Source organism: Prosopis cineraria, unplaced genomic scaffold, assembly GCF_029017545.1.
Source record: "Prosopis cineraria cultivar Desert tree isolate PC_DT_omini unplaced genomic scaffold, ASM2901754v1 PC10, whole genome shotgun sequence".
Classification (NCBI taxonomy): domain Eukaryota; kingdom Viridiplantae; phylum Streptophyta; class Magnoliopsida; order Fabales; family Fabaceae; genus Prosopis; species Prosopis cineraria.
The window spans coordinates 12,495,692-12,522,888 of record NW_026555341.1 but is presented as its reverse complement, the minus strand read 5'-3'; the positions used below and the strand labels follow the sequence as shown (position 1 = coordinate 12,522,888).

The following is a 27,197-nucleotide window of genomic DNA, read 5'->3' as shown; positions in this document are numbered from 1 at the left end:
AAAACTTAATTCCATGCAAGTCTTCAAAACCTATAATATTATTTCAGAAATATTTGGGTGCGATTGAAAAATATGTACCTACCATGGTCCTAAAATGAAATTTATCAAAAATATAAACTTCTAAAAATGCTGTTCATCTAATATTCTATTTGCAAAAGAATATTAAAGATTGAAAATATAATGGAAAGGGTAATATTTAAAAAATATTGTTAATGAAACCTTATTTTTATCAAAGTATTTTATATTTTGAATATCAAATTTCTCAAAAAAGTTTGTTATAATTTGGGATTGAGGAAATATTTAATAAATGTAAAATTGAAAGCTTACTAATTAAATTTTTAAAAAATTAATGACTTTTAAAATTTTTTCTCATATCAATAAAATATATTAAACATGATTTATAAATCACATTGGAGGTGTATGCTTGAGGTATATTCAATTAAGTAATTGTGTGTGTGTGTGTGTCGTTCTCACTTATAAATTGATTGAGGACCCAATTGTCTTCTATAGAAATATATTCCATCCGTCTTAAATTATAAGACACTTTTAAAAGAGTTTTTTTATCCTAAAATATAAGATACTTTGAATAGAGTAAAGTTTTATCAAATGCACCAATCCCAATATTATCTTTTCTCTCTCCATAATTAATTTTCACCCCTTTTCTTTTTAATATATTAAATGATGGGTATTTTTAAAAATTTATATTTTTTTTTAAAAAAAAAAGTTGTTAATTATATTTAATAAGGTTTCTTGATATGTGAGATTTTATCTAGAAATGCCTTATAATTTGAGATGGAAAGAGTAGTATTTAATTTTCTGTTTGTTATATCAATTACACAAATATTAAATCACCCATAAAAATCTAGAACTAATTAATCATTCCATTTTTCTGGCCAAAAAAAAAATAATCATTCTATATTTGCTATGCTAATTAATCATTGTCATTGTAATGAATCCCGCTTTGTTTGAAGTAGTTATAAGCAATATATGATGATGATATTAGTATTTATTGCATCGAGATTATTGCAAGTTGTAACAGATTCTGAATACCTAATGCCAATTTATTTAGTGATTCATATGTATCCATCCAAAACCCATAATCCTTAGCTAAGGGGAGAAATAGGCTAGGTCTAACAAGGTTTTGGTCAAATAAACTTGAACTTGTGTAATAAATTAAAAGCTTGAGTCTGATTTAAAACCTATATAAAGCTTTTTTTATGGCTTAAGTCTGAGCCTATTTAAAGCTTGGCGTAACCTGTAAACTTATTTAGAAGCTTACTTAAAAGTAAAGTTTTTTAAATAGGCTCGTATTTTAATTTTAAATATTTTAAATATATTTAAGAACTATTATAATATACAATATACAACCTGATTTATCAATTACAATATATAAAAATTGAAAGGACTTAATAACTATAATGCAATATAATAATAAAATGACAACATTAAAATTAATATATAAGTTAAATATGATTAAAAATATAAGTAGAAGTGGTAAAGAATAAATTGATTAAGAATCATATGGTGAAACTTATGGGCTTGTGATATAATGCATATATATATATATATATATAGCCCGATCTGTTGGACTTATAAGTTAGGTATTGAAAAAATAAGCCTAACCTATTTAACTAAATATACTTAATTAAAGGCATGAGTCTGATCTAAACTTATTTAGTAAGTCGGTTAGGTTAGGCTTAAAGTAAATAAAGTTGTAGGCCCCCTGTTAAGAGCCTAACTTATTTTCACCTCTATCCTTAACCCATCCACGATATTCCTTCCCTCCTTAATCATAAGATACATTTGGAAGAAATTCAACATCCTAAAATATAATACACCAAAAAAAAATAATGTTTCATTAATAATACTTATATTTGGCCAAAAAAAAATAATACTTGTCCAATATTACCTTTATTATTATATTCTCTCTTTTTAATATTTTTTTATAAATTGAATATTAAATATTGAGTATTTTTAAAAATTTATATTTTTATTTTGAGAAAAATAAAATTATAAACTATATTTAATAAATTTTATTAATATGTGTAATTTTATTTAAAAATATTTTATAATCTGAGATAGAGAAAATAATTAATAAAACGCGTGTTTGGATTGCACCATAGACATCATCAGAGTTATGCATAAATTTTAATGTTTGATTACGCATAATAAATAATGAATACCGTACAGAGACGTTATAACCTTGCTATGCGATAAAGAAGCGCGTGTCTTTCAAACATTTTTCGTAAGTATACCATGTCGGAGTGCGCCTGCATTTGGAGCGTTTTTTAATCCATAAGCACATAATCAGTAAGCTAATCACAATATTTCAAATCTAAATTACCTCAAACGATTTTCTCAGTTGACACAACAAATCTCCCCAGAATTCAAACCTTAATTTATTGAGAATTTTTTTTTTTTACAAAAGCCAACCTTAATATTTCAAACATTATTGAATTCAAGTAACTCTTTTAAAGATGTTGTTTGTATTACGGACTCAAATTTTAAAACTCATACTCAAAGAATCATAACTCATTTCACCAGCACCAACACTGTAATATATACTCCCTCTGATTAAAAAATATTTTTAATCAAATCACATCTCTCAATAAAGTAGTTGTTTATTTTTCAACTAACCTTATCTTTTTATATTTACCCTTATAAAATACCTTACAATAAATATAAAGTTATTATCAATATGAACATTAAAAAAAAGAAGATAATAATTACATCTCGAAAGACTAAAAATGTCTTATATTTTTTAACATCCAACTCCTCAAAAAATGCTTTATATTTTTGAATGAAGAGAGTAATATATAATGTATTATATGGACTACTGTAACTTAATGATACATGGACATTGCATCTAAAGAAATCATTGTCTAATTTTATTTTAAATTTTATATTCTTACTACATACTGTGCGTACGCAGGTGAAAAAAAAATATAGTGTGCGTACAATACCAAGAGAGATATATATAGATATACTATGTATAAAATGTTAATATAATTCAAAATGTAAACATACAGATTGAAGATAAATAATTCGAAAGGTTAAAACTACAATGTTAGATAATTTTGTTTTAATATATTAACGTATCAATTAATAATTAATTATCAATGGATAAAGTTAGGGAAAGTTAGGTTAGCTTTATTATGAGCGATACTTATCCAACTTTTAGGAGTTTAGCGCATTAGGGATTGCCATTAGAGCCAAATACAATAGTTTGCTCATCTGATAAGGCTAAAAGAAAAAAAAAATTATTTATAAAGCATTTACTAATTTTCAACTCTTCTTTACATTTTTATAAATAAAAATATTAGTAATGAAATATGTTGAAAGTGATTTATAAATAAGATCAGAGAGAGTACTTTTTAGTATTACCAAAATTACAAAACCCCTCTATATTTTTGAAACATAGTACTACCTCTGTTTTAGATTATAAGGTACTTTTGAAAGAGTTTCTCCGTCTTAAAATATAAAATATTTTGAGTAGATTAATATTTCATTAAATATGTCAATTTCAATATTACCCTTTTTCTCTATATAATTAATTTTAATCTCTTTTTTAACATATTAAATGATGGATATTTTTAAAAATTTATATTTTTATTTTAAAAAGATAAGATTGTTAAGTATATTTAATGAGGTTTATCGATATGTGAAATTTTATCTAAAAGTATTTTATAATTTAAAATGGAGGGAGTATATTTTAATTTCATCCAACTTTTAAAATCTTTGAGTTCTGTTAAAAGTTCTAGAAATCTTAATTTTATTAATTGAAGTCATTTTGCAAGATTTGAATTTATTTATTTCATCTAATAATCAATATATTAAGTTAAGGGATAATGAAATTTTTAATTCCTCTAGTTTTCCTCTATTATCAATTTGACATGCCAAATTTAATTTTTATCAATTTAGTCTTTTAAGTTTACTTCAATGATTGATTTGGTTTTTATTGTTTAAATATGAGATATCACTATTAAAAATTGCTATTATGGATAATGAAATATTAATGACAGTTATGTAAATTAATAAAAAGAAAGAGACTATTATATTTTTAATCTTCTAACTTTATATAAAATTTTAATTTAATCCCTTAATTTTATAAATTATCTTTTTAGTCCTTTAACCTAACTTCATTAGTTTTAAGTGATTATTTTTTGTGTTAATCATTATTCTTTAAAAAAAATTAAACTAAATATGTCAATATTTAAAAATATTTTATCAATATTTAAAAGTTTAATATAAAATTTGTTAGGATGAAACTAACAGTATTAGGATTAAAAGACTAAAAAAATACTTTATAAATTTATTAAAATAAAATGAAATTTTGTGTAAAATTAAAGAACTAAATATATAAATATATGTATTTGGGTAAAAAAATTTAAAAACTTTAAAAAATAGAATAACAACGCATTGTATACTAGCTTAAAAAATTTAAATTGATTTGAGAGCTAACTTATTATCATTTAATTATATATGTACGCCATTTATTAAAATACTTTACACATTAGATTAATTTAAAAATATTTTTAAAATTTAAAGAACTAATATGATAATTTAAAAAAATTTAAGAGATCAAATCAATAAAAATTAAATTTGAGAGACTAAATTAATAATTGAAACAAATTTGATAAATCAATTCACTTCCTAGTACAATTCTAAGGCTATCCAATATTCTAACAAGTCTGTTAATGATCCAAAAATATAATTAACTTAATTAATATCTTAATTGACTAATTTACCCTCACATATACATGAAATTTCAAAATTAAAAATTTGAGATGTTATATAAAATTAGAAACTTATTGAATTTTTAAATGAATTATTGAGTTTTAAAATTCTTCTTTATTTTAGTGAAAATACTGGAAGTAACTAATAAATAAATTTAAAAAGTAATTTAATATATTTGAGATCGTCAAACCACTCCAATAAATATCTATACTTTGTTGACATGAAATAATAAATATCTTATACTATTTGAAACCTAAAGATAAATTAATTTTAAAAAAAACATAACTTTAGGCCAAGCACTTTGCTTGTGTTTTACTATTAATCCCTGCATTTTTTTTTTATGGTTTAGGCCCTTATATTTTTATTTTTTATTATTTTTGGTCTTTCTATAAATAAAGTGTAGGGATCTTGGGGGGATCTAAAACAATAAAAAAATGTAGGGACCTAAACCATTAAAAAATTGTAAGAACCAATGGCAAAACAAGAGCAAAGTGCAGAGACTTAAAGTCATATTTTTTTATTAATTTTTTATATAATTAGTGAAGTAGAAAACAATTAAGAGTTAACATACACAAATATCCATCAAGTAGTTGGCCAAGAGCATCCAAGAGCCTAAAGTAAAAAAAAGATAAAAATACCCATAACGTTATCAAAATTAGTGCAAAAGTGATTAAACCATTAACTTGTCCTAATGCTGTTAGTTCCTAGTGTTAAATGCTGATTGTACTTGCCACGTATTAATCTTTGTTGGCATGGACTAAAAAAAGGAAAAATTACTCACGAAATCTTCAACCAAGAGCATCCAATAGTCTAAAGTGATAAAAGGTCAGGAGTGCCCATAATATTACTTTATTAGGTGCGATAGTGACCAATTAATCAAAATCCATGTCACGTAGTTTTTTTCCATTGCCACGTATCCCACCCCTTTCCTCCCTCCCTCTCCACTCATTTTTTTTTTATCTACAAAACTTGATATCCAATACAATGATATAAGTTGTACACAATTGAAGATCGGAAAAAAAAAAAAAAGAGGCTGTGGCTCACTACAAAGAACACAAGTGTAACATCTCAATCTTTAGATAATGTATAAATTGTAGAATTTGGGTTTTTGTCAAGAATTCAAGTTAGAAATTTATATTGTTTTAAGATTTAGAATAAAAAAATTTATATCAAGATTATTTAAAGTTAATAACATATTTAAATATTTAAATATGCATTAAATTTAGACTTAAAATTATATAAAAGATATTTATTAACTTAAATATAATTATATATATTAAAAAAGGCAAAAGTCAAAACCACCGAAAATTGGTTATGACTTTGTTCCCTTGAAAAATAAAATAAAATAGAATAATAATAATAAATAATAAAGAAGTAAAGCCATATATAACCACTTTTCGTAAGGGCGCAAAGTCATACATAACCACTTTTCGGTGGTTTTGACAAAAGTGATTATGACTTTTGCCCCTTTTTTCATATAGCTTTGCTCCCTTGAAAAAATATAAAATAAATAAAATAATAAATAATAAATGATTGTAGAATTCATATCCTATTATAAATTTAAAAAATATAAAAGTCAAAACCACTAAAAAGAATAATGACTTTGCTCCCTTGAAAAAAATATAAAATAAAATAATAATAAATAAATAATAAAACAATAAATGATTGTGAAATTCATGTTCTATTATAAATACCTCTCCTTTGCTTTTCATTTTTGCACTCTCAACCTTCTTCTTTTTTTCCTCCTCCTCCTCCTCTTTGTTTCTCATTTACATAGACTATTTTCAGGTAAGGTTTTGGCTTTTCAAATAACTAAGGTATTCATAATAATTTTTTTTCAAAATTTCTTTATTAATATTTTCTACTCATTTAGAAATATCTAACCATGGTATTATTTTGATGTATGGAGAAAATTTTTTAATTAAAATTTGTCTATAAGATATTTAATATGAGGTTACAATGATTTAAAAAAAATTGTTGAGGTTATTGGAAGTATAATAAATACTGTAAAATATTTCTTTAAGGTAGAAACTTAAATTTGAGAATTTTTGAATTAAAATCTAGACCTATATGATTGAGTTTATATTATATAAGAGATGTTGTGATAGATTTTTGACCATTAGATATTCATTTGAGTATGCATAAATGTCTTTTAAGGCTGTGAAATGATAATTTGAGATTTAAGGAAAATTTTTGAGTTTTTAATTTATTTTTGGACAAATTTTTGAAAAATATATTGATGAAATTTTGATATTATCATTGATTTAAAACTTAGATATAATCTATTGAGGTATGAGAATTTTAGAAAGGAAATTAAATGTGGCACTGAATATGAGTAAGTATTAATATGAAAAGTAGGCCTAAACTTTCTAACTTTTTAAATTAAAATTATTTATTAATTTTAATATAAAATTAATATTTAGTATTATGAAATTAATATTATACATATATTATTACATGGTCGTGTAAATTGTGTTGTTCAAGAAAGTAGTGAAAGAGGTATTGTATAGGAAAACATTTTGTTTAAGGTATGAGGTAACTATTATTAATGTGTGGTAATGTATGTGCATGTGATTAATGGTGTGTCTATTTTGTTGTTTGAAAAATTTTAATTTTGGTTGAGAAATAATATATATATATATATATATATTCAAAAATAATTGTCAAGTTGGTTAAATTTGTATTCTGTGAATATTGGCACTGCTAAAAATATGAGATAAATTGTTTGATTAAAATAACAATATGTCAAATGATTTTTGTTCGATTGCTATAAATGCAAGATTGGTCGAAGTATATTAAAAATTGTTCAATAAAGATTTTTGTTTGGTTGAGTTACTATGTAGTAAACATTCATTGGAACTAATGTGTTGCTTGTAGCTTAGTCCAACTCACCTTTGACCAAGTGACCTAGCATCTAAGCATGGCATAAGAAGAGATTTAAGGTGTAGTCATGCTAATTAAATAACTGTTCAGATTGTTGTTGGATAATTGTTTTATTTGCCCACTTAACAACCACATGATTAACTAACTCATGTGCATTATTTCATATTTATATTTGATTACTAAGATTTTTAAATCTCATTCCACGTGGTTATTAATTTTTTCAAGAGTGAGTTTAATTAGAGAAGTAACTGAGGCATAATTTGATGTATGAGACACCATTTTCTAATTCAACCTCTTTATTTATTAATGTTGTATATTATGCTAACTTACGACGGACGGACAGACAGACATACATACATACATACATATGTTGAGCATGTAGACTTTATTTATGAATTATTATATTTTATATGTTAAGAGAATTCTGTTTGTCCCTCATGATCTTAAATATTTGTGAAGTAAAATTTTAATTAAGTATATCCCTATATAGTAGTTTTTGTTTGAGTAGTAACCAGTGTTTGAAAAAAAAAAATATTTGGTCCCAAGTTGGGTATTTATAGTAAAAACATGGTTTGTAAAGTGTTGCTCAACTGACCATGGCCATGACTTTGAAATTGTAACAGGGATGTACACTTAAAGTATTTCATGACTGCTTTTTTCAATTAGTATGGTAGAGTAAATTTATTATGTTTAAATCTGTTTACAATGATAGATCCTTTTTAATCATGATAGACTATTTATGAAATATTTTTATTGTAGGAAAAATAATTTTTTTTACTATGATAAGAGTTTAAATTATTAAAATAGTTTATCAAATTATTAATTTGTGAAAATTTAAGGTATTGCAGCAAGCACTTTATGATGGAGGTTGTCTTTGCTCGTAACGCTTTTATGACTGCACACACCTCTTACGCCACTTCCCTTAAGAATATTGGCATAACCTTAAGCGATTTTATTCACGATGAGGTTTGAAATCCTAAATAAATTTAGCATTGCCGCAAAGAAGCAAGCATTCAGTCAAATCGATATTTTCACACATGATATTCATACGATAACTGATCAACCTCCTCAGAATACCATCTAGAATTTTTTTTGTCCATGTCAATGAAAAAAGGTCAATTTCTGTTTAAATGTCAACTAAACAATCAACATTTAAAGGATCTAATGGATTAGTCACATTGTACCTGCTAAAGTAATATTATGGGTATTGCTACCCTTTTTTTTATTTTAAGTTATTGGATGCTCATGGCCAATGATTTTGTAGGTATTTTTGCCCTCTTTTTTAATTCATGTTAGCAAAGATTGACACATGACGAGCATAATTAGTATTTAATATTAGAAACTAACAATGTCAGGGCATGTTAAAGGTTTGGTTACTTTTACATTAACTTTGATAATGTTATGGATATTTTGTCTTTTTTTTTCTCATTTTAAGTTATTAAATGCTTTTAATCAACTATTTGGTAGGTATTTTTGCACTTTAACCCAACAATTAAAGACATCATCAACAAGTATATTATTTCTATCTTCTGGAAATTATTTTAAAAAACAACTTCATTTTGATAAGAAAGTATAATAAGATGACATTATTAATTAAATTTTACAATTCAAGATATTGAGGCGTCAAGTTATCTACCCAATTGGCTCAAGTTAATTCCATGCGTTTGATAAGGAAATATAAATAATGACATTTCTAATTAACTTTTAAAATTTAAAATGTCAAGATGTCAATTAATCCATCCAATTCTACTGAGTCAACTCCGTCTTTGAGACTATTATTTGATTATTTGACATTTGATATATGTTGTTATCAAATATACCACATTAGATCTAAGTATTATTAAATTAAATGAGAAACATTTCATTCATCCAACACACATACATATTTATTTATTTATTTATCCGGAAGGATTGCAAATTAAGCAAAATCAAATCATCTCCATATACAAGCTATAGCAATCAAATTCTGGCCAAAGACATACTAAAAAAAAAGATTAATTCAAATATGAAATGCATCAGCATAGTTTGAGTGACGTGGCTGTCTTGTTTAGGTGCGGTTTGCGCCATCAGCACTCAGTAGCACGCCATCGTGCTTCGCAGCTCGTACATAATTCAACAATTGCATTTCGCTTCATCCTTATTCCTTCGTGATTTTCTGATTTCACATACTTTTCCTTCTCTGTAATCAGCTTATTCATCAGTCAAAGGCGCAACGTTCTTCCTCTTTGGCTCATCAGTATACTACTTATTCTGCTTTCTAATTGCTCTTATTATTTTCTTACTCGTTCAATTGGCTTGTTGAATTTTTCGTCAGAAGGGTGTCGATCTTAGAGCTGAAAATTGTGAATTTCTGCGGCTCGTTATCTTTTATGATAATCATTTTCTGCATAAGCTGATGTGGTTGATTGATCTTATGCTACTAAATTCCTGCTTTGCTTGCTGTTTGATGAGTGCGGGATTCCTTTAAACTTACCTCGAGATGATAGAGGCTGAACAAATTCTTGCGATTTTTCCATTTGATGGTTTATCTTGGCAGCAAAATCTTTTGTCTTGGGTACGAATAGACAAACCTCACCGTCACAAGTTAACTAATTTCCTGCTCTCTGATTTTCTCTTTTGATATAGAGCGATTGCAAGGAAGGTCTTCATGATTACGCCTAAAAAGGACAAATAATTGAAGGGAACTATGCGTGTGGGTCATCTTCGTCAACTAAGAATTTTACAAACTGGAATTCATTCTAAAATAGAATGGTGTGAACAGATAATTGATTGTGTGTGTAGCTGTAGGACCAGAGGCCGAATCCCTTATTAACATTTCCGGTGGGTTGGCATGAGCTGACTTCATTTTATTAAAGGTCTGGTTGATATTACACTTGTAGCTGGCAATATTGCTGAATTTCATTTGGTGTAAATTATGCAGTCCCATTATTGGATTTATTTATCTGTACTTAATGTATGTTGATTCTTTGAAACAATGACATCTCGATTTCACATAGGAGGAATTGTGAGCTAAATCGTGAAGATTATCTCTCCTTTTGAGTCTCTGTACCTTCAAAAACTACACAAGTGAATATTCAATTGTCAATCTTCTAGATGTGCACGGAGCCTGTTGAAGAGAGTGTAAGTCGTGTCAAGGTAGTGGTATCATACTTATTCCTTGTTAATAGAAAGGAAACCCTTACCTGCCTCCTTCTTGCGCTGTAAATGGAAGATCTAATAATTGTTTGAGCATTGCCTCTGCTAGGCTGATCTACATAAAAATGGAAGGGTCCATTATGTCCTTCAAGATTTTTTTGTGAATGGTGTCTGCATCTGATGATATAAATTATCTCATGATATAGCTGCAATCGTATTAACATTCTTTTCTTTCTTTATCCTACATATAGATTTTCTCTTCTCTTTGATGTTATGGAGATCTTTGTGACAGGTTAGAAAGTGTGATGCAGCAGAAAAAATAGATTAAACATATTAAATTCCAGCTTCTCTTTCTTTTTCCTCCTCCTCTCCTTTTGTGGGCTTTTAGGAGACAGAGAATGCATATTTGTTCTACAATTTCAAGAACAATATGCACAAGTTATCTATGTATAATAAGATTTTTTTTTTCACCATACAATAATTTATTCTGCAAGGGTGCAATGCAGCATAATGAGTACTGATGAAAAAGTAGCTGGGATTTCATCTTCCGGAATTGTGGATTCAAGTAGTTGGTGTCAGCTGGAAATTTGTTATCCAGTTTCCATGAAGCAAGCTATTCAATACTCCATAGATCATAAAGTTACCAAGTGTTCACCTTCTCCTGTACTCTCTTTTGTGGAGAGAGAGCCTCAAGATACAGAAACTTCTCATGTAACAGCTTTTCATTCAGAACATGGACGCCCAGAGTCAGGAAATGAGTCAACTTCATCTAAGACCATGCGAGATGTACATATTGTAAGAACTTAGAGTGCATGTCTAAGCCCCTACTGTATAAATATAATTTTCAAATTTTGCAAACTGCGAGGCTTTATCTGTAAATAATTACCAGAACCTACTACCTATTTGAGTGCATGACTGTTGCTGCGTATGGGTAGCTAATACGTTCTCATTCCATATTTTTCAGTCAATGAGATTAATGGAGGACTTTCTTGAGCTTGCTAAAGAAAATACAGAGAAGGATCTGGAAACATGTGGTATACTAGGTGGTTTTCGTGTAAGAGTCGATATAAATCCATAACTTATTGTCTGTCTTATCAGAAATTCTCACAGCCTTTAATAAAAGGTTTAAACTGCACAATTGTTCATATCTCTTGCTGAATTACTTTATTTCTAAAATCTCTCTCTCTCTCTCTCTCTCTCTCTCTCTCTACACACACACAGGGAAATATTAAAGCCATCCGTCAATCTGGATTATAGCTGAAATTTCTCTCTCTCTTTTATATCTTTTATTTCCATGTATTTTTTTTTTAGATATACACTAACTATAAATTAGAGTGCTGGTAAGATGTCGTGTCCCTCTATACTGTGTAGTTAGTTGCACTTATGTATGTGGTGACATTTTACAGACTGAAACAAGCTAGTACTTTCTTTAAAAGAACTGTAGTAACTAGATTGATGAATTATTTTTCAAATTTGAAATTGACATTAATTATTTCTTTCAACCATCCAGGCAAAGGGAACCCTCTACATGACCACACTGATAATACCGAAGCAGGAATCAACTTCCAGTTCTGTGAGTATCTCAGAGCTACTTTTACAGTGGTATTTTATTTTATTTTATTTTATCACTACTGCTTGTTGCTGACTTTCTGCACTAAATGCCAGTGTCAGGCTATGAACGAGGAGGAAGTTTTTGCAATTCTAAATGAGAGATCCCTTTTACCTGTGGGATGGATCCATGTATCTCTCTCTCTTCTTTTTGCTTTGTTAATAAAGTTTTGTATGTTGATAATGGTGTTTCTTTTTTCTTTTCTTGTTTTTTCTGGTCCAATGTTGACAACATTGTTCATAAATTATATTTCCTGCTGTTAGTTTGACATCATTTGCCATCTCAGCTTTTGTTTACTTCCTCTTAAACCATCCTGGTGTCCAAACCTGCTATTTTAAGCATGGTATGGGCTATGGCATTCTAAAAGTCTAGATCTGTTGGAATCACCTAAGGCTTTTCAATCTCTTGAAAATTAATTAATTTATTAAGCAGGGATAAATTCCTGTGAAAATTTGTTAAATTTCAGTCAGCATCAGACCTCAACTTTGCCAGCATCACATTTCTTTACAAAAGGCAGTTTTTTTCTTGAGGCTTCTGAACTATTTACCATTACATGAGCTTAGAAATTCCTGTTGGCTTCATATGTCTAACCCTTGTGTTTATTCTGCAAACTTGTAGACCCATCCTTCTCAAAATTGTTTCATGTCATCCGTGGATCTGCACACTCAATATTCTTATCAGGTGACTGATCGTAGTGCTTCTGATTTGTTTGTTGTAGAAGATTTTTTGTTGTCCTGCTATTCAGTTTCATATGACTCTCAGAATTCAGAAGCATTACGTTAACAGAATACTATAGCGCTAGAATTAAAGCAAACTTATCGTTAACACCACTGAAGGATTTATTTTTATTATTATTATTATTAATACATACATACATATATATATATATATATATATTTTAGCGTTGTGACTGGGTGATTGAGCAGGAATTAGGGCCATCAGAAACTCTAATAGGATGAAAAATAGTATGTGGGAAATACATGCCTTCTCAGTTGTTTTATGCTGCAGTTAATGATCAAAGTTATTTTTAATCTTTCTGGTTAGAGTTTGAGTGAGATCTTGAAACTTTTCCTTATTATCTGATGACTTGCTATTGCAACTCATTTCCTTCTGATTTAATGAGAAAATGGGTGCCACGCGCACATTTCCTTCTTAGTTAATAATATTACTAAAAACTTGGTTGATGATAGAGTAAAATGACGTCGTGAGATCTATGTAGCTGACCTCATTTAGTGAGATAAGGCTTGTTGTTAATAAGAAAATGGATTGGTGATGATTGTTTGATATCAATATTCAAATGATAGAAAATATAAAATGTATATCAAGCCTCACTATTCATAAATCATGAATATTATAACTCATTTTTCAAACTCTTACGTAATGCATATGCATGAGACCAACGTCTAGTTGAATGTTAATAATGCACACAACCATTCACCAAAATGGTTCAAAATTCTGAATTATTTATGTTTACCTAAACAAAAATCTGAATTCTACCTTGTAGACCAAGCATGAAGACTTTGTGTTATATTTTCAGGTAATGGTTCCTGAGGCTTTTGCCATTGTCCTGGCTCCTAAAGACACCTCAAGGTCTGATCATTGTCTTCTATTATGCATATTAGTCAAAATTTCACTAGTTGCTTATCCTTTCGGCTTGAAGGTGGCACGGAGGAATTTTAGGACCAAAAAAATAGATATCTAAAATGCAGTTAATAGACATCCAATGTGCATCTAAGTGCAAGAAAACGAAAATTGGGAAAAGTGTAGTAAATTTTGAAAAAAAGAAAAACTGTCATCATGTGTTCCCTTAAATCTCACTAGTAATTTGGGCCTACTATAAATCTATGATAGTGAAGTGCTTCTTGTAGTTTCCCTTGAACCATTGTAAACCTCTTCCTGTACGAGCTATGTTATACCAAGACCACGTTAATTTTCAATGGTACAAATACACCAGTTTTGAATTTTTTAAGGGTTCTTTTCTTTCCATGATTAAGTTACACAAGTCGCAATTCTGTGACATTTGCTCAGGAGCTGTGGACTCTTCCGGATAACTGACCCTGATGGAATGAGCATTCTTAAAGGTTGCCAAGATACAGGATTTCATGCCCACAAAGACCCAGATAGTGGAAATCCCATGTACGAGACATGCTCCAATGTCTACAAAAACTCCAATATGAGGTTTGAAATCTTTGACTTGCGCTGAAAATGGCTTTGTTCATAACACAGGTCTATTTTTCGGACACACGGACAGAGGTGACCTGAAACAACTTGCCTTTCTTTTAGTTCAGCAAACGTGTAACATTTTGGCATATATAACTTATTCCAAGGAGACAATAAAAGCTCATCAAGGCATCCCATTTGATAGGCTTTTATTGGTCCTTTGTATAGCCAGCAGGTACTAGGTGGTGTAAAAAAAAAAAAAATGTCAGTTCCGTAGGTGGAGACTTGAAGAAGTAAAGTGGGTTTAGCACCTGTACTCATAGTCTTTGTCCGTATTGTGTTGTGCCACTGGGGAACCAACCTGAACTTTAGTTGTGAGAAGCAGACTACATAAGGGTTTCTTTTATATATCTGCTTGCCTCAGCATTATGGCTTTGCCTGGTAGTAGAGAAATAGTAATATAATATGGATTCCTGAAGTGACGGGATAGAGAGGTTTGGGGGGTGGGGGGGGGGGCGATGGTGGGCCATATTTTCATGGGACCTACATACATGTTAGAAGTGAGCCATCAGATTTTCCAAGACTATAATACTTAATTTTAAGACACTTCCAATTAGTTTCCACAGATTACGAACAAGTCGTCAAAATTAATTTAGATAATCAAAATTATAAAAAATTATCACTACATTTTAAGATTATCCTTCAATTAAAATGAACCTATTTTAATTAAATTTAATTTTTTTTTCCTTTTATTATCTCTATCTGCAACACAATTATTAATGACATATGATGCTATTGACTTTTTTAAAAAAATAAATTGTCTTATATTTAGAATCATAGAAACTGTTTTAGAATGTGTCTTGCATTAAGGACAAGAGTGAGTATGTTTTTACATAATTTTTTTTTCACTTCAGAAAATTTTTGGATTTTTGTAAATATATTGTATTTGTGAAATAGAAGGGAAAGGAAAAGATTGATTCAGAGCATCTTTCTTCTTTTTGGTTTGCATAGATAAGAAGTAAAAGAAGAGGATTGGGAGGGAAGGAATTATATGGGACCCATGTTATGCCATTAGCGCACCGTCTATTATTGGTTGAGTGATGAAATGAAAGGAGGGAGGGAAAATGACATGCCATCGAACCATTTGGTGCTCACAGTATCACTCACCAGGATGAATAACAAAGTACTTAAAATTGGAGTAATTATTGAATTGATCAAGGCATTGATTTAATGATTAATGATCAAAATTATAGTTAAATTATGATCAAACTAGATATAAGTAAAATATTTTAGTAAATTAGTCGAGATATTGATTTAATGTTTATTGGTTCAATTGGATGAGATGATTGCAATTTTTATATTATGAATAATAATAGAAATTGTACAAAACTATCTTTTTAAATATAAATAAAGTATATTTGCAAGTAAATACTAGAAAATTTAAAATATAGAAATGAAGGTATATTGATATGATTGAATATAAATGGGATATATTAATGGTAAATACTATATATATATATATATATATATATCTTAATAAACCAAATAAAGGAAGAGATTGTTTCTGTTACCTCTCCCCCACACGTGAAATAATTCGTATATCCTCTCTCTTTTTCCTGTCCTCTCTCAGTCTCTCTTGTATTACTTTGTTGTTTGTTTTTCCCCTCTTATGATGTCCAGTTCTGCAATAGCTATTGCAAAACATCAATCTCATTTCTTGTGTGATTTAAGAAGAGGATGACAGCTTGTGAGGACTGATACCAGGAAAATAATTTTCTTTTTTCAAAAAAATATGTTCTAACGAATCATGCCGTGTGAAAGTGGTATATGAACATAGCCATAGACTTGCAAGGATCATATAAATAAAGATTTTCCTAAAAAAATTAAAATGAAATATCGAAACCTGGTCCACGAACATCGTTGCTCATAATATTCCTACTATCTGTATTTTAAAGAGCAAAGAAGGAGTACTCTGACCATAGTCCAAGGTTAATGTCTATTTCTTTGGTCTTATTTATAGGATAAAGAAAAAAAAAGATCCTATTTACAGGATATTTGTTAATTTTTAGTGCTTTGTTTTATATTTTTGTTCTTATTAAATGCTTTGAATAAAAATATCAATAATAAAATTTAAAAATATTTATTAAGGACAAAGGTAAAAACTTAATAAATTTTAAGATAAAGTTAATGAAGTTTAAGATTTTTTTTTTGATGAAACACGCTAGAAGTAATTTATAAATAAAATTAGAGGAAGTATTTTAACTTTATGGAAGCTTTTGGTCTCATCCAAAATGAGTACTCTTGAATCCATCCTTTCTTCAAATCCGTCCCCAAAATAATAATAATAATAACAAGGATCTTGTAATGAAAAATTGACTATCATTTGAGACCACGCTTTAAGAAAGCAAACGATTACACAGATTGGCTCGTCTAACATCCTCATCATGAAGGTCTTGATATTAATCTTCAATGATCTACCTGCGGAGCGTAGAGATCTTTTTGGCCAATGATCTAAATTAGTACATTTTTCCTACGCAATTGTTTTAGTGGCCTTGTATTAAAATATAGAGCAAAGAAGCAGGATTCCTTATAACCCTAAGAATCGTTCCAAAATAATGGGCTGCTTAGCCGAATATTAGGCGTTCTAAGGGACAATTAAAGAAAAATCTTGATGGTGTGTTTGGATTAACAAAAATTTATATTTGGATCTAGATTAAATCCCTCATTTGCATAAACAAAATTTTATGGATTTGGAAATCTATCTCTTATTACATTTTTTTAATTTCAAATTTTTCTTATGACCTATTTATTTAAAATTTTAATCATTTTAAATGCTTCATTTTTTTTCATGTTTTTAACATTGATGCTTCTATTACTCGTATATTTTTTTTATTTTTTATTGATTAAAATATATATATATATATATATATCATCATTTTTTATTTTTTTTTTTTTTTTTAAATCTCAATTCATCTCTCTTCATTTGACTTTTTTTTAAACTATCTTAACAAATAATTTTGAATATATGAATTATACATATGAGATTTGAAATATGAGATTTTAAATTTTAAATTTAAATTTAAATCTATCAATTCAAATGTTACCTTAGTATAGTTTATGGATTTTTGCTAGATATGACAAGTCTATTATTTTTTGACAATTTCACTTGAGAATGATGCCAGAAATAAATAAACAGAAAATTGTATTATTATTTTTTTAGTGGTACAAAAACAAAGTCATGAGGTTACAAGGTTATAACCAATACCTAAATAAAATGCTCATTCCATAAAAGGTTAATAACAAATATCTTAGGAACAGCTTGTAATGAACTGTAAATGATAAATCATTAAATTAAAACGAGTATATTAAATAAGAAGCTGAGCATAAACTACAATAATTGTAAGTAGTTTGGAGGTTGTGTCTTGTGACTGAGTCTGAACCTTTCCATCTTTATCAGACAACTGAGAAAAGTTTAGGAGGACGGCCCCTTTTGTGAATTTGGTCGGTGCACTTCATTCATTCAAACTTCATCGTCGACTTGCAGTTCAAATTTTGAAGTTCATATTACATCAAGATTTATCATATTTTGATCGTTGAACGTTTTTAGGAGGAAAGAAAAAGTAGTAATATTTTATAATTCCATTCTAGCTTCTTGAGCTTTTTCGGATTGGGTGGAATAAAGACTAAAGTGGCGTAAGATGGTTTAAAATTTTCATTTTTATGGTTCCTCACTTTTTTTTTTTTTTTTGGTGAAATGGTTCCTTACTTTCTTAATGCACCACTGGCCTACTACATTGGAATCGGTGGTTTAAAAAAAAACTGCATCATGTTAAATGTCTACATTTGTTATAATAATAACTACTATGCTGTGTTACGGCGGGGGAAAAGTGAGAAAGAAAATGACATTTTTCTTATTTGACTAAAGAGGAAAAAAAATGAGAGAAAAAGAAATTTGAGAGAAAAATAATATGTAAAACTTATATGTTTTTATCTTTAACTTTTCTCTCCAAATAATAAATATAGAGAGATTTTGAAGAAAAAACTTAATTTTAAATTTACACATGAATCTTTTTATTTGTTTTTTAGCCTCCCTCTATTTTTATTCTAATTTTCTCTCCACTTTAGAATTTAAATTATTATATATTTAATAATTTAAGAAATAAAATTTAAAATAAAGCAAAATGATGGTTTTTTTAACATCAGAAAAATGATTTACAATTATATGTTTATTCAATCAATAATGTATAATAAAATTATATAAATATGTTAAAATATTAAATTTTATTATATATAAATATTTTTAGAAATAAGAATGTTATTATTTTTCATACAAAATTTACAATTTTTCCATCCTCATTTTCTTTTTCTTAGTCAAATATAGAGAGAGAAAATTACTCCAATTTATTTTCTCTCCTCTCATTTTTTTCTCTTTCCTATTTTTTTTTCTTGTGAGCCAAGCATTATCTAAATTTCCTATGCAATTATTAAATGAGAGGAATTGAAATTGGTTTTGATTCAATCTCTCTACATCCATTCCAAAATACCGGTTACTTTAAAATTATGATTTCTTTCTTAATTATTATTATTATTATTATTATTTTAATAATTTAAATACAACAATAATTATTTTCAAAAGAGTATTTTTATTTTTATAAATAAAAATAAAATTAATAAAGATAGTATAAAATACAAGAATCTTCAAATGAAGATGCTAACACAGTGTTTTCCGTTGTTATTTCTGTGTGTAGGTGTGCTAGAAAAATGTGCCCTCAAAAAATGTGATATTCCTGACTTCTAAAATTAAATGATAAGTTCTTGTGGTTTTTTACCACAATGTTTTCAAACAGAAGTGTTTAAAAATAAAGGAAATGGAGGAAGAAAAATGGAGTATGGCAAGAACAAATATTATATTAATAACGATAAAAGAAAAAGTCTGAAAAATTGAAAGGAAAAGCATTAGTGCTGTTATTATTGTTTTGTTAGGAGTTAGTGCTCTATTAGTTACTAAAAAGTTCCAATGATCTCTATTAAATGTATGGCACGTTAGGGGTGCTATATCAAATTTATTGAAGAATAAAATGAGCCATGCCGGGTAAAGTAAGGGATGACATAAATTTAAGATTTTTGTATTGAATAAGTAAATTTTGGAATTCAATTGTTGAACCATTAAGACTTGAGAGTTGTTGAAAAAATGTGTCTGTAGAGTGGAAGAGTTGAAGGCCCTTGTGTGTTTAGTGACTTTTTATTTTTATTTTTTATAAGCATAAAGTAATAATTTTTTCATGATTCCATGCTTTACTTTTTATGGTTATTAGTTGCAATTTTTCCTATAACTTCCACCGCTCTTACTTTGTTGAGATGGAACATTTCTTAACCAAGTTTTTCCCTTAACCATCTCTTTCCTGAAAGTTTTAGGTAAAGTTTTGGGCCAAAATTACTCTTTTTAATTTAAATGGTTGGACTTGCTATCCAAATTAGATTTTAACCCAAACAAATGGCATAAAATATGGTTAAAATTTAGGCATAGTTTTTATACTCAATTAAAAATATATATTTTAAAATAATAAATTACATTGTTTACCATTTAATTATAACCACATTAAAGTATGGCTCTTTTAATGTTAAAAATTTTTTAAGCACGACGTTCGTCTTATCGCTAATGTTTCTAATTAAGTATTAAAAAATACCAAGCATAAAACATTAAAATGTCAAAATTAAATAACACGATCCAACACAAAATTATGAACTTTTTAACGACCATTTTTTTTTTATTTCTCTGATTTGATGTAATAAAATATCATCAGCACATGATAATAAGTTACTAATGACTCAGGAGTACTGAATTTACATGATCATTGAGGAGATTACAAACTCTTGTTAAGAGCAAAAAAAATTTCCTCAATTCTTCTAAAAGATTCAATTCCTTCGGCTAAAGAAAGATCCTCCTAATCAAAGTTAGATTCCTATACCTGAGAAGGTTAAAAAAAAAAAAAAACTTAATTACTTACAAATTACTAATCAGTTTTCCAATCTCTTCTTTGCTTCATTCGATAACGTTGCATCGAAAACTCAGAAAGGATGAACATTTCTGCTGAATCCGTTCACGTTGGTGAAGAACCCTACCAGATCTTGCCTGTAAGGTAAGTATGATCTCCTTCTATCACCCTCCTTCCTCGCTCTGATCATAACATAGTGTTTCTCTGGTCCCCACGACGCCGTTTTGCTCTTCGATTTCCTTACGGCGTCTTTTTTTCCCTCGCCGGAAATGATCTTCTCCGCCTTTCCCTTCACGTTCACGGCCTTTTCGGCCTCCGTCGTGCCAGAGCTAGCCCGCTTCTTGGTGCTCGCTGTCAAGAACACGAAAGCGTCCTTCCCGTCGCTGTTGCTCCGTAGCTTCAAGTCCCTAAACCTCCAGAGCTTTGAGAATCCCGTGGAATTACTCTTCTCGCACCTCTGGTTCAAAACCTCCGTGGTCTTCTTGTTCGACCACCTACAGTACGATCTCACCGGCGGAGCTCTGTTCCATTCTATGGATTCAGAGTCCTCCAACGCCGGCGACGAAATGTCCCGCCGCTCCACAAAGAGCTTCTTCAAAGGCGGGCGGAGAGGTGAACCACCCTCGCACTCGTCGACAAAGAAAGGGAACTTAGGGCGGATCTGGCCGTTGTGAAAAAGCTCATCAGCAGAAGCCAAAGTCTCAGAGAGATCCCCACAAACAAAGCTAAACTCCTCTTCATCCACAACACTCAAACCCGGCTCCTCAATCCTGAGCTTGGCGCTAAAATCGAGTGCGAATTCCGCAGCAACATCAACAGAATCACATAATGCAGGAGGAGAAGAAGAAGAAGCTAAAACGGAAGCCATTATCGTCGCTGATGAAAGGTAAATAAATTTGTTTCAGTTTGTAGTATGAATTCTGAAACTGTGTATGTTTTGTGAGAAGGTGAAGATTGAATTGAATTGAAGAGAGAGGAACAAGGTGTACGTGTATATATAAAAAGGTGTGGGGTTCGTGAATTTTGAATTTGGTTTGGGGGGTTGAGGAGGTGGTTGAGATTGGGAAAGCGAGTGATTAAGAGTGTACTTAAGGTGGCTAATAATGGGATAATCATTAACTAAGTGAGATAAAGGTTTTTATTGTTTTGAGAATTTTGGGTTTTTAGTGTTGAGGAGTTAATATTTATTGAAGTTGAAGAGATGCTAATGCGTTCACTCGCAACACGTGTTTAACTGTTCACGCGGGAGCTTCGTCATCCGACTGAACTGCTTCTTTACTTCGCCAATGGTGTTTGCCGCAACTTCAAAAACTCTAAAAAATTGGAAGGGTATAGAAGTCTTAAAAAAATTAATTAATTTAAATTTTAAATATTAAATTTTTAAAATTAATAATTTAATATCTTAATTTTTAAATTTTATTGTGATAAATTTATAACTTGTATTTTAAATTTTAATTTAAAAAATAATTTTTTATTCTTCAATCATGTTAAAATTTAAAAAATAAGTTATAAATTTATTATAATGCAATTGCGAAATTGAGAGATAGATTGGTAAATTTTTAAAATTTAACACTTAAAATTTAACTTAAATTAATTGATTCTTTTGAAATTTTTTTATCATTCTCCAAAAAAACTAAAACTATTACTCGGTGTGTGTTTGGATTAAAAAATTTATAATTGAGGTTAGCAAACTGAAATTAAAAAAAGTTAGTTGATATAATGTGATTTATGTTTGGATATTTTTTTTAAAAGTCAGTTAGATAAATTAAAATTTATTTGGATGATTTAATTCAAAAGCCAGTTGAGATATTTGATGAAAAAAATAAGCATGAATTTTTTTATCTTAAATATTAAATCTTAAATAAGCATATTCATATTGTTTTGACTAACTAATCAGTAAAAAATATTAAATTTAAAATCACAACTAATAGGTACAATATTTTAAATATTCAATCATGAAAACCTAAAATAAATTAATATTCAATTGATATGATTTATAAGTTGATCTCTAATTATCTCACAAACACGCTGCATCTGTCTTAATGATCTAGGTAGATTTGATGAAGATGCCTCACCAATATCGGTATCTTCCTCCTCGACATCTACACTTTCATCTTCATCTTGTATGAACTGCTCGTCAATAATTGAATTTCTTCTAATAAAGTTATGTATCACCATTGTTGCACAAACAATTTAAACTTATATTTTATATTTAAATTTGGAAAACCTATTCTTCCACACTCTAAAAGTTTTTTCTATAGTGTATCTCAAACTTGAATGATAATAATTGAAGATCTCATTATTGTTTGCAAATCCTGCAACTCGCCTGAAGTCTGGAAGGTGATAATGTTCACAATGATATGAACCAAAATATCCATTTAGTGTTGGATAACTAGAATCAACCAAATAATATCTACTTATTAAATGAAAGGAAGTGTTGTAAATTTGACCAACATTAAATCAATGCAATAATAATTATAATGACTTTAATAAAATATACCTAGAGGTGGATGCAAAAAATGCATTGAAAGAGTTGATATGGCACTATCAAATATTCGAGCATCATGAGCTATACCTTCCCATCCTGCAATGACAAAAGTAAAACACATGTCCCAATCACATACAGCCATGACATTCTGTGTTGTATATCCCTTTTTTTCAATAAATTTGATTTGATTAGCAATACTAACCATGCATGGCACATGAGTGCCATCAATTGCTCCTATAGCATCCTTAAAGAATGACCAATACCATGGATCATTTTGAATTTTTGAATGACATCGTTAAAATAAAGGATCAAGTGACTTTATGTTTTTCTTGGAAAGGTTAAAGCAAGCAGTTAATACTTTATAAAAATTTATATGGACGATTTCTCCTGAATGCTAAAATCATTCCTATATCATCCTATTACCAACTCCATGTCCAACTATATTTAAAAATATTCCAACCATTTCTTCAACACCATTTTTTTAATATTTCTTTAGACCAAGCGCAACTAGTGTCACACACAGTTGTCTAAACAAATGTTTTTCCATTCAAAACATTTTATAACAACGATCAGGATAACCTTTTAAAATCTCATTGACCCACATTTGCCCTGTTTGCCTGCTAGTTCTTCGTGGCTCTTTACACACATATGGCATCACATATTCACCAATTAATTGACATATTTTTTCTTGCTCAGTTATATCTTGTTGTAACAATGGAAGTAGTTGGTGAGCCATATTTACATCCCAACCTTCCTTCCAACATAACATATATTCATTTGAATCTTCCATGATTTTTAAACCTAAGTTAAAATAATATATAAATATCATTCAACAACATAAAAAATAAAGCATAAGTTAAGCATTAGATAATAGTTAAATATTTTCTATAAACCAAGTCATCATTTGCATAGCAAACTATAAGTCAAAATAAAACAAGTATAAGTCAAACACAAGTCACGTCATCATAAGCCTAGATAAAAATTCATTCAGATGTATTCTTTAAAATAAAATCTGGTAGATGGTAGACTTGGTGCTTCAACTAATTGACCAAGTGATTAGGATGATCTTTAAGTTGCTAGTAAGCATCTCGCATAGGCTTGTACATAACAATATTGATACATCTCCAATGCAAATCTTTATCACCAAAAACTTCTGGGAGTCCATTTAAGTGAGCCATAACCTTAGAAACTTCTATGTCATTTGCCAAAATCTTGTTCATTGTCTCTATTCTAGCTCTATTATCTTTAGATATTTCACTCATCGCATCTGCTATTTTCATTGAGGCAAAGACTTTTTGCTTTTTCCTCCTACCAATGCCTACAACCCTCTTTCTCTTGCCTTGACTTCTGTCACCACTAGTTTCACCGATATTTGTGGTGACATTTAAGCCCAACAGCTCATCAGTGACCCCAATAGGTACTATGGTGTCAGATAAATTTAGCTCATCTTCACTATCATCGAAGCCTTCTTGAAGGTCAATAGTAGGGTGGTACACATCTTCGTCATCATCATCCTCTAATTGGGTCTGGGTAGCAAATGGTATAAAAAGTGTCTCCCCAGTTGCTGGGATATCCTTGAATATCAAGCTTAATTCCCTTGCAAATCTCAAGCCTTTGTATCTAAATTTTTCATAGAGGGGATTTTCCTGCAACCATTAAAGTAGCTAACAATTAAAATTCTTAAATAAAATTCTAATATGAAAAACACTTAACAACTAATCCATACCAAGATTTTTCGCTCCCACCACTCATCTAGAGCATTGATAGTATTCTTGTCACTGTCCTATCCTAAGCCGGTTTCACTTGAAAACAACTTATGCCATATGTTCCATTTTTTCCCTATATTGTCTAGTTTATTTTTTAGTTGCTTTCGCTTATATCTTTTTCCTATTTTTGCCTCAAACCCCTCGATTATTGCCTGCCACCCATTTTTGTTAAAATCAGTTCCTTTCCTTTATTTCTTATACACTTGCTCTAAGTATTCCTTAATAAAATTTTTTGTCAAGGTTGAATTCCACATAGCTTTTCCTTTATTGCTATTCATTGTTCTATAGACTAGCTAGCCATCACAAACATGCAAAATTAATAAATATCTCTACATATATATATATATATATATATATATCCTTGAAAATGAATAAGGGATTGTAATCAGATCTCAAGGTTTCAAGAATATTAGCTATGGTCATCTCTCTTAATAAACCCAGCTAACTCTTAATTTCTCTTATCCTATCAAACTGACATTAAGAAACAGATTTTAGAATATTTAAAATTTAAAAGAATAAATTAAGAAAATAATAATAGAATAAATTGTAACAAAATAAATATCTAATTAATAAATTAAAAACATGATATGCATGCATTTTTCAAGAAGCTATTTTCGCCTTTTTGTACAGCACTATAGAATCAATTTGCACAGCATGCATGCATTTTTCAGGAAGTTGTTTTTGCCTTTTCAAGAATATTATGAGGCTTTCAACTCACCAAAAAATAAACGAACAGGGATTAAATGAATGAACAGGGGATTGCTTTTAGATTTCAAGCTTCTATATTCGTCTAACAACATTATAAATAACAGCAACTTGAGTTGTAGAAGATCGGCCATAAAAACCAACATTATAAATAACAGCATTATAACAGCATTATCAGTCTTTCATACTTATGTTATATGCACGCATGCAGAGCACGATAGATCAAGAAAATAAAAACCAGCAACTCAAGTTTTCCAAAAAAAAATGACAACTCTTCCTCTACTTTAAGATAAATGAAACAGGGGATGGAAAGTAAAGAGGATCACAAGCATAGATAAGTTTTGGAACAGCAAAGCATGACAGGTCAAGAAAACAAAAACCAATAACTTGAGTTCTAAAAAAGATGGCAAGTCTTCCTCTGCTCTAACATAAATGAAACAGGGGATGGAACATAAAAAGGATAACAAGCATTATCAATTCTGGAACAGTAGAGTATGATAGGTTAATGTAGAAATAATCTTTGAAGAACGAACAGCAGAGCACAACAGGAAGGAAGCAAAGAAGGAGATGAAAAAAGAAGGACATTACGTGGCAGAGACAAGCAATAGAGAGCAAGATTCGATGATGGGAAGTGCAGATCCGATGGACATAGTAGAGATTGAGAGGCAATGAGAAGAAGAAGCACTTCGAAGCAGGAACATGGTGGATACTAGAAAGGATGGCAGTGAGTAGGAGATCGATCGAAGGAAGCAGATGACTAGAGCTAGAGATCGGCCAGAGGGAGCAAATGACTAACAAAAGGAGGTAGATCTGAGGTGTGTAGAGCTTTGCACAAGATCTGAGGTGTGTGGTTTGGAGCAGATGGGGAGGTCATAGGAATAAAAGCAACACGCACAAGAAGCTAAGCACAGCTCGGTAGAGAGAAGATAAGAGAGAGAAAGCATCAGAATTTAAAATGCATTTATTGCTTTTAACAGGTAGTAACGTGAACGCTAAGAAGGAAAAGCTAGGGCAGTGAGCTTCTAACTTAACATGTGTTTTCATGCCAACTGAGGTTCAAAAATTTTGCCAATCCAAACAAGATAATTTTAACATTTTACCTCTTAACCTCAATTTTTCCTGTTCTAACTAAGGTTAGAATGCAATCCAAACATGCTCAACATTCACTTTCCCAAATTTTTTTTTTGGAGTCAAAATTGCACTGAAGAATAAAAGTACCTGGTATAAGCAAACATGATGGGTAAGTAGATAGGCTTGAAATTTCATGGCCATATACTTACACCATATGTTTATTTGTTTGCACCATAATTTTTTAGTCCTTCAGTACAATTCTAATATCAAGGAGAGAACAATTTTTTCAAAAGGAAGAGAAAACAAAAAAAGTATTTATAGATCATTTTAAAAATTAAATCAATATTAGTTATTATTTTAAAATATGATACTTCTTCCTTTCTATCCAAAATATAAGCATTTTCTTCAAACTAATCTTGATCCAAAATATGAACAACTTAATAATTGTATAACTTTTTCATTTTACACATTATATTTATTAACTTAGATTTTTATGTAAAATTATTACTTCTCACTCGATAATTGAGATTGAAGATTAAAAGGAAAAACAATGTACATTTTTCAAAAAAATGATGATTTTATTGATACATGAATTATTCTTGAAAGTTTCTTTATTTTAGATAGGAGAGAGTATTAATATATTTAGG

General features: G+C 29.2%; 3 protein-coding genes across 13 annotated transcripts; 1 reads left to right on the top strand and 2 right to left on the bottom strand.

Annotated features, from left to right (window-relative positions):
* Positions 1-9,663: 9,663 nt before the first annotated feature.
* On the top strand, positions 9,664-14,950 carry LOC129322254 (AMSH-like ubiquitin thioesterase 2). 11 transcript variants are annotated; one of them, XM_054968446.1, is made up of 10 exons: positions 9,664-9,856; positions 10,246-10,475; positions 10,617-11,550; positions 11,720-11,809; positions 12,266-12,328; positions 12,421-12,495; positions 12,983-13,045; positions 13,902-13,954; positions 14,393-14,500; positions 14,591-14,950. In XM_054968446.1, exons 3-10 carry the CDS (start codon positions 11,266-11,268, stop codon positions 14,619-14,621), a joined length of 768 nt encoding a protein of 255 aa, XP_054824421.1. In that variant the 5' UTR covers positions 9,664-9,856; positions 10,246-10,475; positions 10,617-11,265; the 3' UTR covers positions 14,622-14,950. The 11 variants fall into 11 exon arrangements, with proteins under 11 accessions (XP_054824421.1, XP_054824414.1, XP_054824418.1 ...); XM_054968439.1 differs by having other exon boundaries at positions 9,667-9,856; positions 10,246-10,312; positions 10,408-10,475; positions 14,393-14,950; XM_054968443.1 differs by having other exon boundaries at positions 9,667-9,856; positions 10,246-10,312; positions 10,402-10,475; positions 14,393-14,950.
* A 5,396-nt stretch (positions 14,951-20,346) lies between these two features.
* On the bottom strand, positions 20,347-21,616 carry LOC129321269 (uncharacterized). Its single transcript, XM_054966986.1, has one exon. It carries the CDS (start codon positions 21,386-21,388, stop codon positions 20,594-20,596), a length of 795 nt encoding a protein of 264 aa, XP_054822961.1. The 5' UTR covers positions 21,389-21,616; the 3' UTR covers positions 20,347-20,593.
* Positions 21,617-24,084: 2,468 nt separating this feature from the next.
* On the bottom strand, positions 24,085-26,180 carry LOC129322413 (uncharacterized). Its single transcript, XM_054968741.1, has 2 exons — positions 26,079-26,180; positions 24,085-24,654 (listed from the first exon to the last, which is right to left on the bottom strand). Exons 1-2 carry the CDS (start codon positions 26,178-26,180, stop codon positions 24,085-24,087), a joined length of 672 nt encoding a protein of 223 aa, XP_054824716.1.
* Positions 26,181-27,197: the final 1,017 nt, after the last annotated feature.